The 17,679-nt window shown below is 36.2% G+C and overlaps 1 protein-coding gene across 23 annotated transcripts in view; it reads left to right on the top strand.

Moving 5' to 3' along the window:
- LOC113048230 (CUGBP Elav-like family member 2) overlaps nt 1-17,679 on the top strand; it is a 137,897-nt gene that overhangs the window by 86,587 nt on the left and 33,631 nt on the right. For all 23 annotated transcript variants that reach the window (XM_026209890.1, XM_026209889.1, XM_026209885.1 and 20 more), the window contains 3 exons: nt 1,353-1,549; nt 10,738-10,820; nt 15,454-15,502. In XM_026209890.1, the coding sequence (XP_026065675.1) occupies nt 1,353-1,549; nt 10,738-10,820; nt 15,454-15,502 (329 nt within the window). The remainder of the gene's footprint in view (nt 1-1,352; nt 1,550-10,737; nt 10,821-15,453; nt 15,503-17,679) is intronic.

Here is a 17,679-nt window from a genome sequence, read left to right as displayed (position 1 = left end):
AGTATACTGAGAAAATAAATAATTTCTCCTTTGTGCACAGAATAGTGCTTAATTCATGTCAAAATGTCCTTGGAGTGAAGCACGTTTCAAAGGGAAGAAATTTGAACGGTTATCTTGAAACAGACGGAGAAGGCTTACTCACAGAATGCTTAGTGCGATAATTAGTCTCATGAGGAAATGATTATGCTTCTTCACTGAGGATATTTATTTATTTTATTAGGACTTATTTATTTTATTTATTTTCACATCAGTTGAAGGGCAACATGCAGGTTGGCCTTCGATCAGCTAAACCAAAATGGAATTAAATCGAGTAGACACTCAGTGATTTTTGAGCTTGTTTAGGCTTGTTCACTCATTTTGTTATTTGTTAGCTGGTTAAAAATGAAATGTGTGTGTGGGGGTCGATAACTCTCTCTTTCTCTGAGTGCTTTCATCTGGAGCTGAAACAAGCGCCTGAAATTCCTCATGAACTCGTTGAACCAGCAGCATGGGTGTCTAGGGGTCACACGGATCCGTCTCGCACCCTGACTCAGCTCAGCCATTTTTATCATTTGTTTCATTCTGGTGTGAGTCACTCAAAATTCTGCACTCAATTCATGTTGAAGCTAGCATTTGTGAAATTGTGTTTTCAGTAAACTGCTTACAATGGAAGTATATGGGGCAAATGGACGTTTTTAAAGTGGAAAGGTGAATCTTTTTTTTTGTGTGTGTGTTAAAGCACTTTATTGATTTCCATTAATGCATTTCAGGTTTTTACACAAAGTTGTTTCAAGAATAGCAAGTACAATTTACAATGTTATTCTCTTTTATAACAGGGCAAATTCAGCCTTATGTCATCATGGCATGAGTTGACAAATTGTGTGTTGCACAGATAAGTTTAGTACGCAATCTTATTATAATAAATTCATGGTAACACAGTTAACACTGTAAGTCTAATCATGAGGGTTTTTAGCATTTGCTTTATTTGCCCCATAGACTCCTATTTACAATTTGCTGTAAACATGCATTTTCTTTGCAAATGAAAGTTTCTGAGCAAATTAAAGTTATTTTATATGGTAATAGAGCTTACTGAACCTGGAACAGAGTCAGAATTGTACCTGCTCAGGACTATAAACACAACATCAACACACAAGACACAGCACACACGCTGAGTGTAATAACACTGTTGTGATTTTAATCAGGTTTGTGTCTCCGTGTCTTCCTGCTTTAATGAGGAGCAGTTGTCGATCTGTCCGGCCCAAATTTGCGCTCGCTGTGAGCTTGGAGACCAGCCCCTCTCACTCCCTAACATCTTCCAGACAACGATATACACCGTTGACACTTCATAACACTTGCTTTCTGTCTCTCTGCAGTAACGGTACAGCTGGGAAGATGAACGGCGCCCTGGAACACTCGGACCAGCCTGATCCGGACGCCATTAAGATGTTTGTGGGTCAGATCCCACGCTCCTGGTCCGAGAAAGAATTAAAGGAGCTTTTTGAGCCGTACGGAGCCGTCTACCAGATCAACATACTGCGAGATCGTAGTCAGAACCCACCACAGAGCAAAGGTAGCGTACGTTTCCTTTCTTTTGACATCACAGACGCCATCGCAGCAGCAGGGTGTTGTGCTGCGTCATGTAAACCTGCTCACACGTGTAATGTGTTAACTTGAGCCTCTGACTTCCTGTTGTGCATCTTCATTTCCTGTTTCTGTCTTTCTTTTCTCCATTTCTCAAAAGCTATGTTCAGAAATCTGTTTAGGCGTTGCTAGAAAGCATCGCAATGGGCTCATTGAAAACTATCGCTAAAGATGGCATGCATAGTTTAAAAAAAAAAATGCTTGCAAATATTCCATTTAGTACACATTTAAATAAAAACCGACAGTTTGACTCCGTATTTGCAATATTTATATCTTTATAATATTGCAATATTAGCTTAGCAACATGCTAACATCAAACTAAATTGGAGTTTTCCATGCTGATTGCGCACTTTGTTGCTGTCTTTATGTCCTTGTGGAAAGTTTCCACTTATAAACTTGAATTAGTATAATTGGATGTGTTGGTCAGTTCCATATTTGTTTCTCTGTTTTTCATTTACGTATAAACTTTTTTCAAACTGCAATACAACACAGTTAAGCACAAATGATTCACACAGAACGTTCACACAGCGCATTTTTGAGTGAAACGTACTGTAAGGCAATGGAACAGGGTTACCAAGTTTCACAAGAAAACCCACCAAATTGCTACTCAAAACTAGCCAAGATTCATTTCCCCAATTAAAAATCACATTCAGGGAAGTAATTTTTTTTTTTTGGTGGGGTTTCCTGATAAAATTTGCATTCCAGGGGCTAAATATCACGTTATTGGGGCTGTTTCAACCTGTGGTAACAGTGTTAAAGTAGCCCAAATCCACGGGAAAACCATGGACTTGGCAACATTGTAGTGGAAGGAAAAAAAGCTAGGTCTTGAGAGTTGTTTGCACAATAATCTGCAACAGGACAACATAACAATCAAAGATTAACATGCTTAGCATGTTAACCCAAATAAGTTTCTTTCTTCTGTTGAAAATAAAACTTGAAAAGGGTGGGGAACCAAATTGTGGCTGGGCCCCAGTTGCTTCCATAGTATTTTGTTATTTTTTTTCCTCTATTAAAATTAGTGAGGACCAGCAACTGTTTGGTTACCCACATTCTTCAAAATATCTACTTTTTTTTTCAGCACAAGAAAGATATTAATACAGGTTTGGGACATCATGAGTGAGTAAATAATGACAATTTTGGGGTGAACTATCCCTATATACTATATACAGGCATGCATCCATTTTTCTCTCAACTGTTTACTATCACTTTAGACATAATAACAGTGTTTATATGTAATCCTTGTGTGTTTTTGACAGTATTAACTCAATCAGACGCAAAAAAGAACTTAGTCCAGTAATTAGGCGCTTTTACACACTTTTTATTTTAGCATGAACGCGCTTCAGGTGTACACGCTAGTGAAGTTGGATTTTCTTCCAACCTGCGGGTGCCGCTTTTATGAAATTATTTGGCCTGCCCCAGCCCACTTCGGAAATAAAGTAAAATTTCTTTACCCTCCCTGACCCGACCTGCGGGGTCCACAGATAATGAGACATCACGCAAGTTACGTTGCTACGTAGACCTTCATATTGTAACCTTATCAAAGAACTTAATAAAATATGAAAATAGATATTCCAAATATGTAATGTAGGCTATAGGGAATTGCACGCAACATACATGGATATTTTTATTTTGTTTTTAATGACACAACCCAACCCACCCCGTAAATACTGGCAATTTCTTTACCCAAACCCGCGGGTTACCCGTGGGGTCCGTGGGTTATGAGACGACCTGCGCATCACTAGTACACTAGAAAGCCCACTTCAGAACAGCACGCAAATAAAATCTTTAACTGGTAATGCTTTAAGGCACATGCAAATAATGTACTTTTGCCATTGCGAATAAGTGGCGGAGGCGCGCTGTAGCACGATACTACGATATTTCTTCAAAAGTAGAAAGTAGAGACATTTTAATCTTCCACGATCCAAAATCGTCATATCACACACACGCCTACATAAATATGATCCTTTCAACAGGACTTGAATGCAGTAATGTTCCAAATCAGTAATCTGTGGTTTAGTTTTGGTTCCGATGCCGCCTATGGTAGGCGGTAGACAGCGAGGTAGCTCATGGGTTTCAGAATAGCGCTAAAGCGTAGGAGTAAACCTCAGTTCTGTAGAGTTGTTAACACTCAGACAGGAAGATGGCATGTACATGTTCACAGTGCCGCCCATCCTCTCACTCTTATGGATGATGAGTCAGGGCCGAGTGGGAGAGCATTACTCAAGTCCTGTACTCTCTCTCTTGCGCACACACAGGCATTGCGATGGATATCTCCATCAGAGCCAAGGTATGTGATTGGCTTTCAGACAGGGTGATGAGTGCTCCTGTAGCTCATTTAGCTGCAGTTAGAGTGCCTCTCTCAGGTCCAGCTTCATCAAGGCCTCTGACACAGCCGTGGGGCCGTAATGGCCGCCGCTAGCCTTTAGCTTCACTCTAACCCATTTTCATTTAGGAAAAGGTCGTCTGCGCGCGACTCCGGCTGTTAAATTAGACTGTATTGAAAGATTTCTCCACCAACAAAGCCGCAAGGTGAGCATTAACTTCTTGCGTGTTTCTCTAGCACTGTCTTTCCCTGTGGCATCCACCAATTAGAACTGATTTTCTTTAAAAGGGATTTGGTTTTCCATTTTTTTTTTCCTCCCATAAGGACAGTTTTCCACCTTTTAAAGTTACCAATTAATGGGCAGATTATATTATGAAAAGTGTGCCAGTTAACAGGACTCGATTTGAAGTGTCCTAAAGCAACATATACACATTATTAGATAACCTGAGATCTTACTCAAGTTCACACACACTTTAGTTTCCATGACTTTCCGCTGACGCAACCGACTAGTTTAATACATAACCTGCCCACAAGAAAATGACACATTGCAGTCTTTATTTAGTTTTTAAAAGTTTTACTCTTTATGGGAAATAACTTTAACAACTGAAGTCACAAATTGTATTTATTTATTTAAATATTTAACGAATCACACATTATGTGCAATTTTAATTTAAAGGAAACAAATACAAATTAAAAAAAAAAAAATTATAATAATTGTTTTTGCTTGTTGCATCTAAACCAGAAGCCAACACACAAATCTAGTTATTTATTTATTGAGTTTTATTAAAAATATAGTGTTGCAGTTTACACATATAATATTTGTATATATATATATATATATATATATATATATATATATATATATATTTTTTTTTTTTTTTTTTTTTTTTTTTTGTGGCTGGAGCTTTGCTTTTGCCTTTAGTACAGCACTGTGCATCAAGTATTGCATCACATTACGCTACACCACAGCAGTGTAGACAACTGGATTTTAATGGAAGCAATCTAGTTTTGCATCTTGAATTGTTGTTTTATTAGCTTCACGCAGTGAGCACAATATTCCACACCCTTGGTTACTGACATTAGTGCTTCCTTGTTTTTAGACTTATAGGTTTAAGGTGCCAGTGTGATATTCTGTCAACCCAGATCCAGCTTTTTTGGTGAAAATGTACCAGTCTATTACAGATTGGGCACCGGCACCCAGCTGAAAAGCACTCACACTCTCACACATCCCAGCAAGAGTGCGTAACTGTGTTGAGTTGCGGTCTCAGCGGTTTAATCTACAATCTCGCACCCACTGTGCTGATTCAGCACGGGACGTCACGTCCTGTGGCCCGCGTGTGTCCCTGCCTGGCCACCATAGCCTTTTCATCAGCGAGGAGGTGCTTCTGAACAGACAGCCTCACAGAACACCTGCCCTACATATGTGTGTGTGTGTGTGTGTGTGTGTGTGTGTGTGTGTGTGTGTGCACGAGAATGGAGGCTTAGAATATAAATGCACCCAGAGGTGAAGAGCAGGAATTGTTTATCAGAGCCATTTAAAATGGTCCACACACACACACACACACATAGAAACAGACTGTCCTTTGTTGAGAGTGGTCCAGGGCTAAATGGCCCTGAGCAGCTGGGGTTCTTTAGTAAAGATGTATTCCTGTCTCCCTTTGAAGTCCGTCACACACATACGCACGCTCATAAGATGAATGGATGCGTTTGTGTGTGCATACTTTTCGGTTCCTGGACACGTAGCACAGAATGATACAAATGTGTGTGTGTGTCCTCTAAGGCCAAATGCAGACGTGCAATGCTAATGTATTGAAATGTATTCTAACAGATATGTGTGTGTTCATGGGATTAAGTCCATAACTTTAGGGCTTTGGAATGGTCTGTGTCCTTTAACAGATCAAAAACTGAATCTGGGAATAATTGGTATTCAAGTCGTTTTCATTTACAGTTTTGCATCCTGTCATACTTCATAATGTGACACGTTTCCGAGTGAAACGAGATGTAAAATGCTATCCTTCGGGAATTGATTGGATTGTGAAAAGCGGGAGTTTCGGGCCTGAATTCGCATTCAGTTGTGAAAGATTACTTTCTTTCCAGAAAAAAAAAAGTCGCTGGCTCCTGACAATTTAAACTGAAAAGGAAAAAAGTAGTATCATAGTAGGGTTGGAAAATGTTTCACAAATATATATAATGTCTCCAAAACTATTTGGACACTTGAGCCATTGTTAAAAATACAGAAATGTAAATATAATTTACTATTAAATTGCATTAAATTATATTAGATTTTTTCACCGGATCGAAAAGAAAAGTAATATAAATATTTATTTGTAAAGAACAATTGTACGAATTGTATTATTAATAATGATACAACAATCGTGGTACTGAAGTTGGATTCATTTTAAAGAAATATAGCACAGCTACACTTTTTAATCAATTATTTAAAAAACAATAATAATAATAATAGTGCTGTCAAGTGATTAATCGCAATTAATCGCAATTAATCACATACAAAATAAGTTTTTGTTTGCATAATACAAGTGTGTGTTCTGTGTGTTTTTCATGTATATAAAAATAAACATACAGTATATATATATAATTTAGATTATTATATATATATATATATATATATATATATATATATATATATATATACATATTAAATATATAAACAAAAATAATTCTGAAATATACATGTACATAGTAAATATAAACAGTAAACATACATAAATTATGTAAACAAAAAATTAAAACATTTGCGATTAATCGTTTGACAGCAGTAAAAAAAGAAAAAAGAAAAGTGTTATCAAATGTAAAAACGTCTTTCTGTTCCTGTTAAGAGTTACTGTTACTGTAAGCCTGCACTTGTGCTGTATGATATTCTACAGCACGAGTACGAATGGTCACGGAGCTCTTGAGGCGGTGGTACGCCTCGTGGTTTTATCCTGTTTTATCTGTCTCAGGTGAGGCATGGGCTTTCAGACCGTACGTCAGCAGTCCTGCCACGTACGGATGTGGAAAAAACGGCTGTTCTGACCTCCCCGCCTGGGATTGTCAAAAGTTTCCAGCGTCGCAACACGATTAAACACAAACCGCTGTCAGCAGCCAAGGAATGAGTCGAGAAAGCCTGCGTTTCCTTCACTTTTGCTGACAACACAAGAATGAACAGGATTATTATTGGCTGACTGTTTAATATTAGCTGTTTCAAAGGCAGCATTCGAATGGTTTTTGACATCTCTGTGTTCTAGAATGAACAGGAAAAGGAGAATGTTATGCAAAATCAATGAGCTACAATCCTGAAGTGCCCCTTCACATTTAACAAGGAAAATCAGCAACAGTAATATAAGTAGGAACACTCTTCAATTAGCAAAAAAAGTTAAGTTAATCAATCCTCTACTACAGACGTTTTAAAATTTGTGGATGCTAAATAAACACTTTGATTCCAAAATGGACCAACAAATAAAAAAAATTAACTTGTTAGGGACCCCCTTACTACAATTTGAAAGCACCTCAGAAAAATACAACACAGCTGCACATATTTTTGTATATATATATATATATATATATATATATATATATATATATATATGATAACACTTTAGTATAGGGTCCAACTCACACCAATAACTAGTTGCTTATTAGCATGTCTATTATTAACATATTGGCTGTTTATTAGTGCTTATAAAGTACATATAATGCATGACATCCCTAATCCTACCCAATAGCCTAAACTTAACAACTACCGTATAAACTATTAATAAGCAGCAAATAAGGAGTTAGTTGAGGCAAAAGTCATAGTTAATGGTTAGTTAATAGTGAGAATTGGACCCTTAAATAAAGTGTGACCATATATATATATATATATATATATATATATATATATATATATATATATATATATATATATATATATATATGTATATATATATATATATATATATATATATATATATATATAAAATGTTGTGATTATGATAAATTATCATTTTTATTTTACAAATTAATTATTAATATTATTATTTTAATAATATTTTATATATAACTTTTACTATGTACAAACAGTAACATGTTAAACATGTTTAATTCATATTATTATTAATAATAATAATAATAATAATAACAATGCAACATACAGTATTGAATTGGCACACTGATTGGTCAGCTAATGTGAGTTCATAAGTGTGTGTATCAGGTTTGAACATGACTCATCTGTCAGAACTATCCGATTTCCTAACCTTATTCCCATGTTTACCTTCCCTGGTCTTACGCAAGCGCACGATGCCTTCCAAGTCTTGGTGTAGTGGAGTGTTACTTTATACTACTGGAGCATTATGAGCTCATGTAGTATTACTGGTTGAATAGTTGTGCGGCGTTTAGTCTCATGTGGTTTTAACTCCAATCTCTGTACACAAAACACTTGTGAACACTCCCCCTATATCAAATGTTTCACAACTGATTCATACAAACAGTACAATGTTTATGATCCTGATCTGATCCACACTCATTTTGGCAAGGAACCACGACAAGAAGCGACAAGCCACCATTTACATTTTTTAAAACCAAACAGTCAGATCTAAGCTTGCAATTTTGAAAAAAGCTCTTGGTATTTTGGAGCCAGCTAACAATCTCAGCCTTAGTCTACATGTCGATTTAGCTGAGACCCCTGGGTCTGTATTTTGCTTCAGGCACAATGGTGATTGATCAGAACCAGGATCTCATTAACACTTCAGTTCTTGGGTCACACTTAATTGGAATTGAACTTAAAACCATTGTGTTAATTAATGGCCCAGAACCATTAAACACCCCAACCAGGACCAATGTCAATGTTGACTGATGGGAACGTTTCAGGCATGTTGGGAGTTTAAATGTGTGTGATCACTTAGTGGTGTCTTGTGTGTGTGTGTGTGTGTGTGTGTGTGTGTGTTTGTGTGACACTGGGAAACAGGGTTGTTTTGGCCATGGACTGGACTGCACTGTTGCCAGGGATGAGTGAGTCCTTAGTTTATCCTGCCAAAATTTTCCCTGGCAGTAAAAGGGGATTCAGTTTACTCATTTTTTTCTGGTTCCTCTTCTCTTTTCTCTCTAAATAAAACATGCCAGCAGTCGCAGCTTGCTTTAGCCGCACACACACACACAAAGGTCTCCAGCTGATTCTTTCAGTCAGTCCTCTCTGGTGATCTCTGCCTGTTTGTGTGTGTGTGTGTGTGTTCCTCTGTGCTCCAATGACCAGTCAAGGACAGTGATGTGTGCAGATGCATACTGTACACATACTCGTTTTTATTTTTCTGATGAAGGTCAGAGCTTTTTGGCCGATCTGTTTTAGAGGCCTCAAAATGTATCATTTTGTGGTTGTCAGACTTTAGCGGAACATGTCCATTAAGTGTTACATATTTAATTTCTAAAGTCTAAAGTGAGTTTTCAGTCTGAATTGAATGGGTGGTAAAATCTGGGTTATTTTCGTAATATTTATATATTTCGTGTTTTAAATATGCTTTTATTTTAATATTTTGTTCTTTATTTATATTTTATAAATTGTATGTGCTTTGTAATTTTTATTCGTTTTTTTATAGTTGGCTTTATTTTTATTTCAGTTTTAGTGTTGGCAATTTCTAGTATTTAAAGGTGCTGTATGTAAGATTTAGACTCTAATAAAGCATAAAAATACTATAATATATTTGCAGATATTTAAGAAACATGCTAAGTTAACATACTTGTTTATCTGAAAAAACAATGCTAAAGGCAGTTATTCTCTTTTGAAAATGTGTGTTCCGTGCCGGAATGTCAGTCTCTGTTTTGGTTTGTGAAACCCGCCCACTGCCAGTTTACCTGATTGTATTTCAACCAGTTGCCAGTTTGGCAGAAAACACAGTGTATTTAATTTCATTCATCACCACGTGCACTGGTTCCTGTTTGTGTCGTCAATCTGGCAACCTGCGTGTGCGTCAAGTCTGAGGAGGAGGGTCCGGATGAAAAAACCTTCCAATATTTGAATTTGGACTGCAAAACCTAGTTCAACCACTCGGTGTCAATCCTACATACAGCACCTTTATTTTTTTCAGTTTTATTCAGTTTATTTTCATTTTCATTTACATTTCTAAATTTAAGCTATTTAATAAGCTATTTAAACATTTTATGTAGATTTGATTTCATTTCAGATTTACTTCAATGAACAAAATTTTGATCGTTTAAATTTTCGTCATAGTTTTAGTTAACATATTTATATGCATATATAAAATATACTCTTACATAAATACTTGTATTACTAAAGTAAAAAAAATAAAAACACTTTTTTTATTAAATTAAAATTAAATTAAAAACAATCAAAATAATTTAAAATAAGTTTATAAATATATATTTTTAAATTAATAATAAAATAAATGTAAGTTCTTTCCAAGTCAAATTTTGTTCTCTTTCAACAAGTACAAATGATTTGATGCTCGAGTTGTCACGCATGGTCAGAGTTTTTACCTTAATCATGCTCGCAACAACATGTGGGTCACTTGGTTTTTGTGTCTGAGGCATCAAGCTGGGTAGCCAGTGAAATCTCATTGGTCCTCAATCCCACTCCATATGGCTGTTTATTAAGCATCAAATATTAGCCTCTTTCCTCTCTCTCTCTCTCCCTCGTTCCTTATCTTCTCTGTGGTCTTTTTTGGCAGAGATCTGTATGACAGCAGTGAGATTGTTTTCTCTCTCAGCAGGTAGTGAGACGAAAAGAAAAAGATCAAATCCACTTGGCTTATTGCATGCTTAAAATGCTTACCTCTCTCTTTCTCTCTGTTGCTGTGTTTTTCCAGGGTGCTGTTTTGTCACATTCTACACACGGAAAGCTGCCCTAGAGGCTCAGAATGCACTGCACAACATAAAGACCTTAACTGGGGTGAGTGTTTGTTTATCTGCTCATGTCTGTCTCTCTCTGAACGCCAGCAAGGCAGAGAATTTCTTATTCAAATGACGACAGTTTCAAGTTTTTAGTCTGGTTTCTTTTGTTAGAGGTTGTAATTCAGGAAAAAGTGTGAAGTAGGGGTTGAGGAGACAGGCTTATGCTGGTTTTTAGTCTCAAGTCAAAGAAAGACTTTAATGAGTTTATGATTTGTGCTTTCTGACGGAGCGGGTAATGTTTGTTGTCATGAAATCAGAGCCATTGTTCTCGAAATCCGAAACATAAGGGAGAGATCTGAAAGATATTATTACTTTAATTCAGCAATGACGCATTAAATTAAATGTTGCAGGAAATACATTTTAATGTTATAAAAAATCGTATTTCTGATCAATCCTGTGTTTTTAAACATTGTAAAAAAAAAATTTCACTCAAAAAAAAAAAACAAAATTTGCCATTAGTGTATTTCATAGTATTTCATAGTCATGCTCATCGTAATATGCAATGCAAAAATAAATTGAGATTTGATAAACGTGGTTTAACAGTGTTATTAAATGATTAGCATTTTTAAAAGCTAAAGATCTGAAATATAGGACAGTAACCAATAGGGCTGCACGATGTGTCGTTTAAGCATCAATATTGAGATGTACGAATCCACGATAGTCACATCGCAGGATGTGCGATGTAGGCTGTCGTAGTTGATCCGTTATTCAATTAACCGTACGAGCCAGCTGCTCCCCGGCCCTTGACGAATGTGTTTCGCAGATTTATTGCACAGCTTAACCATCATAGAGTGAAAATTTTATCATTTGCATGTGTTTTTAAGTCCTGTCAGTTTAACAGAGAGAGAGAGAGAGAGAGAGAGAGAGAGCGCGCGTTGCACGCTCACCATCTTCAAACAACACTAGCGATGTCTTGCTGTCTCTCCCTCATGCATATTAATCAATTGACAAAATGGTGTCGATGTTTAAATCATTTAAAATGAGAATGTAAGTGTGCTCACCCCATTTTTGTTTGTAAGGATTTTTTTTTATTAGATTTCATATCGCAATATGTATCGCAGAAAAATAAAATATCGCAATGTCATTTTTTCCCAATATCAGGCAGCCCTAGTAACCAATTATATATATAATATTTTACTACATATTTCTCCATATCACACTGTTTGAAGCAGCCGAAACATCTGCATACTTTTGTACAGATTGTTTTTGTGTAATGTGTTTGTGTGACTGTATAAAAGAGTATCGGAGGCTACTGTTAACTGTAATAAAAATGAAATGTAAGGTTGTCCACACAGTCAAAACTAGATTTATTTCATGAAAACATACCAATAGTGCTATCTGACAGATAAACTGTTTTCCCGCTTTTAGTGTCGGTGTTTATTCTCATTGTTTCCAAATCATCTTTGAGTTTAGTTGGAAATTTAGTTTTTCCTAAACCTCCAGCCCACGGCAGACCTAGAGATGTCACATACGATTATCATATCAATTGCTGCCATAATCAGACCGTCTCTGAAGTGGCGTGTGAGGACGACTGAAGGCTAATGTAGGACATGTCTGATAAAGTATCCTCCAGCTGTGAATGAATTCATCTCTCCCTCTCTCTCTCTGTCTCTCTCATATAATGTGATTGTACATTAATTCAGTTCACTGAAGCCTGCTTATACACTACGAGATCAGTTCAGTCTTGTGAATATTCTTTTTTAATAAGTTTTTTGGGCAGTAGACATTTATTTACAGTAATTACAGCTGCAAATGAGCAGGCCCAAATGAAATCTAAACACTTTATGCATATTTTGAAGGAAAATTGCAAAACTCTGCAGAATGGATTTAAAAATGTTCGCTGAGGGGATTAATAAGACTGCAGTTGAAAGTAAAATCGAAATATTTCATGAGAAAGCGTAATTGCAAATTTAATAAAGAAGCCGGGTGAAACGGTTTATAAGGTACGAGCGTGTTTATGATGTACTGATTTATGGATTTTTTTTAATTTTTTTATAATAATAAGCAAAATCACTCCGCTTTGGATGCAAAACTTGATGATGAAGTGATAGAAACTGTGACATGAACAATGCAATATTTACTTATAAAACCTAATAAAGAACAGCAATATAAACAGGAATGCACATACATTTTTCAGCCTGGTTTTCTTATGAGAACCTGGAGATTTGGTTTGGTCTTCACACGGCACATATGGTGACCCATCAAATATAACAATAAAAAATGTATTAATAATAGTGATACTATTATTACACTTTATTTAGGTTTATTTTTTTTTTTATAAAATAATGAACTAAATAATAAATTATATTATAATTATATTGTAATCTTGTACGGTTTGTTGATATAAAATAGTAATTGTGCATTTACAGCTGTCAACCAAGTCGGTGCGTAAATGCGCGCTCTGAACTAATTTACACAATGCATTTCTAATTTTGGTCACGCATGCGGACCACTTATGTGCACCTCTGAATATAAAACAGTATTTAACTAAACATTTATTTTATTAGCAAAATAGACCTAAAATGTAGCACAGGGACCTTACTGAACAATGACAATTAATCAGTTCCTGTAAAGTGATTAATTTCTGATTGAGAACCGTACATCACACATTTATTTATATTTGGATATTTAAATTAAGTCTATCTATCTATCTATCTATCTATCTATCTATCTATCTATCTATCTATCTATCTATCTATCTATCTATCTATCTATCTATCTCCTTGCTGTCCTATTAGATGTTAAATTAATTAAAATATTTCTTCCTGTGTGTGTGTGTGTGTGTGTGTGTGTGTCAGTGGGTTATCTGTTTATAACTTATGACACATGCTATCAATTTGCCGCTCTGTGTGCATGCTCTAATAGAGGTAGTTGCAATTTTTTTTTGGATATATATTTATATGGATTTTAATTACATATCACTTACTGCCAGTGTTTATGCCACTGTGTGTGTGTGTGTGTTCAGGAGAGTGTGGCAGCTTATAAAATCCCCACTGTGTGCCCATCTGTCTGACTCCTGTGATCCTTGACCCAAACACAGTGTGTGTCCTCAAACCACTGGACTACACACACACACACACACACACAGAAAACTGAATTTTTTAAATAATGTAAATCAGGTAAAGATGTAAAACAGACATTTTATGGTCTCTGTCCAAAGAGAACAAACAACCTCAAACAACAAACTTGGGTCTTTTAAAACCTGTAAGTAATCTATCCTCAGTCGAAAAAAATAAAAAAATATGTGTGTCCTACAGGATCAGATGCCTGAGGATACCAGCAGCAGGGCAAACCATCAAAGACTGTGTGTGTGTGTGTGTGTGTGGTAAAGGTCAAAGATCAGAGTTGAAATGAAGTAAATGGATATCTTCAGTTATTTCTGACTGCTTTTATAATTTGATCCAACCGTTGAGTTATGGAGCTGTCATTCTGTCTTCAGCTGCAGATGTTGACTTCTTTCAGGAATCTGTATGTGCGCTTTGTGAGAGCAAGCATGTGTATTTCATGAGAAACTGGTAACAGAGCATAAACTCTGTAATTAGTTACGTGGCTTTTAATGGGAGAGGATGAGAACGCACACGTCCATAAGCTCTGAGAAGGCCACATGTGAGCACAAACACAGCGCAAAGAAGACCACATGACTATTGGGAGACAGATGCCGTACACACAGAGCTGTGTGTGTGTGGGTGTTGGACAGATCTGGTCTTTGGAAGTATATCAATGCTGGACTCAAACTTGTGGAGCTGACCATGAAGCTGAAGGTGTTACAAGAGGAGGAGAGGTTTTGAGAAAGAAAAAAAGAACACAAATCAGTTCTAATCAAAATGTTCATTGCAATAAATAGGATATAACGTTGTTTATATATATATATATATATATATATATATATATATATATGTTATAAATTATATATTTTTTAAAATTTTTTGAACAAAAACTTAATTATGGTGACAGTAATACCTTATAAGGTCAATATAATTTAAATAAATCTGTTCCTTGATAGGTTTTATACACAATATTGTATTATGTATTATATTAATACTAATTTTATAATGTGTGTGCATGTATAAAGTTGTTGTTGTTTTTGTTTTGGTCATGGAGAAAAGAAAAAACCTTGGTGTGAGACAATTTAGACCAAATGCATAAATATGGTGATATTGTATCGCAAATTGTCAAAAAGTAGGGTAAATTGTCAGAAACCTACATGACACAACACTTTTAAAATTACACAATGACCCCCCTCCCCAAAGATATCTGACAGGTTTGTACATGGAACTGTGTAGACGATAAGGCAAAACGCGTAAGGCAAATTATAAAAAAAAATCGTTGGCTAGAGATTAAGAGAACAAGAGCAAGTGCGCGTGGAAGAAAAATGGAACACAATAAACACTTCATCGGCAAAGTGCTGACAAATCACCTTCATCAAACCCCAGACACGTGATCATCTTCATTCCAGTTACATCTATCGAGATGAAGAATAGAGTCAGCGGAAAAACTGACGACACATTAACAAGATTACAGTGATAATGTAGAACATCAGTGTGGCAGTGAGACAAGGTTGATTATGTGCTGTGGTGAGCGTTAATGAGTGTGTTGTAGTAAATGTGCCACGTGTGTGTCATGTGTTTCAGATGCACCATCCCATACAGATGAAGCCCGCAGACAGTGAGAAATCAAATGGTGAGTGTTTGTATGCGTCTCTTTTTTTTCTTTTTTTGTTCTCAGGTCGTCCGACTGTACGTTTGTTCTGGGGGTTTGTCTCTGTGTTTGTGTGAGGGACCGGGAGATGGATGAATTATTGAAACCCAGGAGAGCCGGAGGTCAAGAATAGTTTAAGTGTCTGCCCTGGCAGTGACCCAAACACATACTGTACACACACTCAGATAAACCATATTTTTCACAAAATGACTGTATAGATGTGCTTAGGAAGTCCAGGGGCCTACATTTTAGGGATGGGCGTTTTCCGCAAATATCACATTCGAATATTTGAGATAAAAGAAAAACGAATATTCAAATATTTGTTTATTAAAATTAAGTTTAATGAGACAGACGTTATTACTCAGCAACATTTATTGTTTCCGTCGTTTTGAACAAGCTTACACACAATAAGCTTGAACATTACACATCGTGTTTTGTAGCTGAAAACCTTTAACAATGCGTATAAACAAACAAAAGTACAGATTAAAAGCAAAAAAGAAAAAAGAAAAAAAAAGGTGAACGAAGAAAAAACTTAAGCAGCCTGCAGCAATTAGGCTATTGTAGAACGTAGCCTACACTTAACTTTGAAACTTTTAAACTGTCAGCAAATCTTTTTTCCTTTTTTTCTATTGTTTACATGTTATTGTTGAGAAATACGGGCATGTAGACATGATCGGGGGAAAGTTTGGCGGGACTCACAAATAACGGTGTGCGAAGCAAATAAGTTTTGTGAAGCGCTTCGTGTTTTCGTTTCACCACTGAATGGGATCCTCATCTGGTGGAATACATGGCTCCAGCAAGAACTGTTCCCACTCGTCTCGGCTGGACTCTCTGTAATCATCGCTGAAGAACTGGCTCAGCCTTTTCCGACGAGTGGGCATTGCTGCATCCTCTCCGTCGTTGGAGGCGGTGGATGCATCCGCATCTCTCGCATCAAGGAAAATGTTCTGATAATGTTCAAAAAAGTTTTTTTTTTTTTTCTTACTTCTCTTATGTTTTCATCGAGAAACCTGAGATGTTTGTGCCGAGTGTCTAGGGCAGACGCGAGAAGAGGAGTTTTCACTGAATTTTCCAAGTTAACAGTGTTTATTCGTTGCTTGAGAGATGCCGCAACAATGTTCTTGAATTTGGTCACTTTCCTGTGATTCTCCACGGCATATTTGAAGAACTGTAGAAGACCGCAGTTCTCAGGGGCCGTTCACATATCGTGTCTTTTGCACGCTCGCGCGTACATTGAAGTTCGCTATTTCCAATGTAGACGCGCGGTTTGCGCGCTCATAATGGAAGCGACACGGTTGCGATGCACACGCAGTGCGACGAGCCCGTTTTTTTTCAGGCTCGTCCGCACTGCATCGAGTTAAAAAAATCTCAACTTTTCAGAATGCCGCAAGCGCACCGCAGGTCATGTGACAAGAACTAAACATTCAGCTTCATCCTTTCCCGGAACAACGTTGAAAGCTCAGCCAAGATGATTATTCATTCATTAATTATTTTTTGCTTGCATATATCTTCAAATATGCCCGTGGAGAATCACAGAAAGTGACTAAATTAGGTTTTATTGTGAACTTTTTTTTTTTTTTGCGAAATTCGAATATCATTTTTATTTATTGAATAATTAGAGCAGAACGAATATTCGAATGTTCGACTATCCGTGCACACCCCTACTACATTTCCGGAGACTTGAGAGCAGAAAGAAAGCAGGGGTCAGTAAGATTTTATTTATTTATTTTTTGTATTAATTAATTGTATTAATTTGATCAGAACTGCAATGAGAACAGCAATATTGTGAAACTTTGTTACAATTTAAACTATATATATATATTTTTTCAAATATTTTAAAATGCATTTTATTCTTGTGATGCAAAACCAAATTTTCAGCAGCCATTACTCCAGTCTTCAGTGTCAAGTCATGATACTTTGGAGATCACTCTAATATGCTGATTTAATTCCAAAGAAAGTTAAAAAGTGCAGCATTTATTTATTCATTTATTTATGTGAAATCATCTGCAATTTTTAAGCAATTTAATGCATCCTCGCTGAATATAAGTATTCATTTCTTGAAAAAAAAAAAAAAAAATCATACTGACCCTCAGATTTCAAAATAATATTCTTTTAAAACGTATTTGTAAAAAAAAAAAAATATCTTATATATCTGAAAT

This window comes from Carassius auratus, chromosome 29 (assembly GCF_003368295.1).
Source record: "Carassius auratus strain Wakin chromosome 29, ASM336829v1, whole genome shotgun sequence".
NCBI classification, from domain to species: Eukaryota; Metazoa; Chordata; class Actinopteri; order Cypriniformes; family Cyprinidae; genus Carassius; species Carassius auratus.
This window is presented reverse-complemented; position numbering and strand designations above follow the sequence as displayed.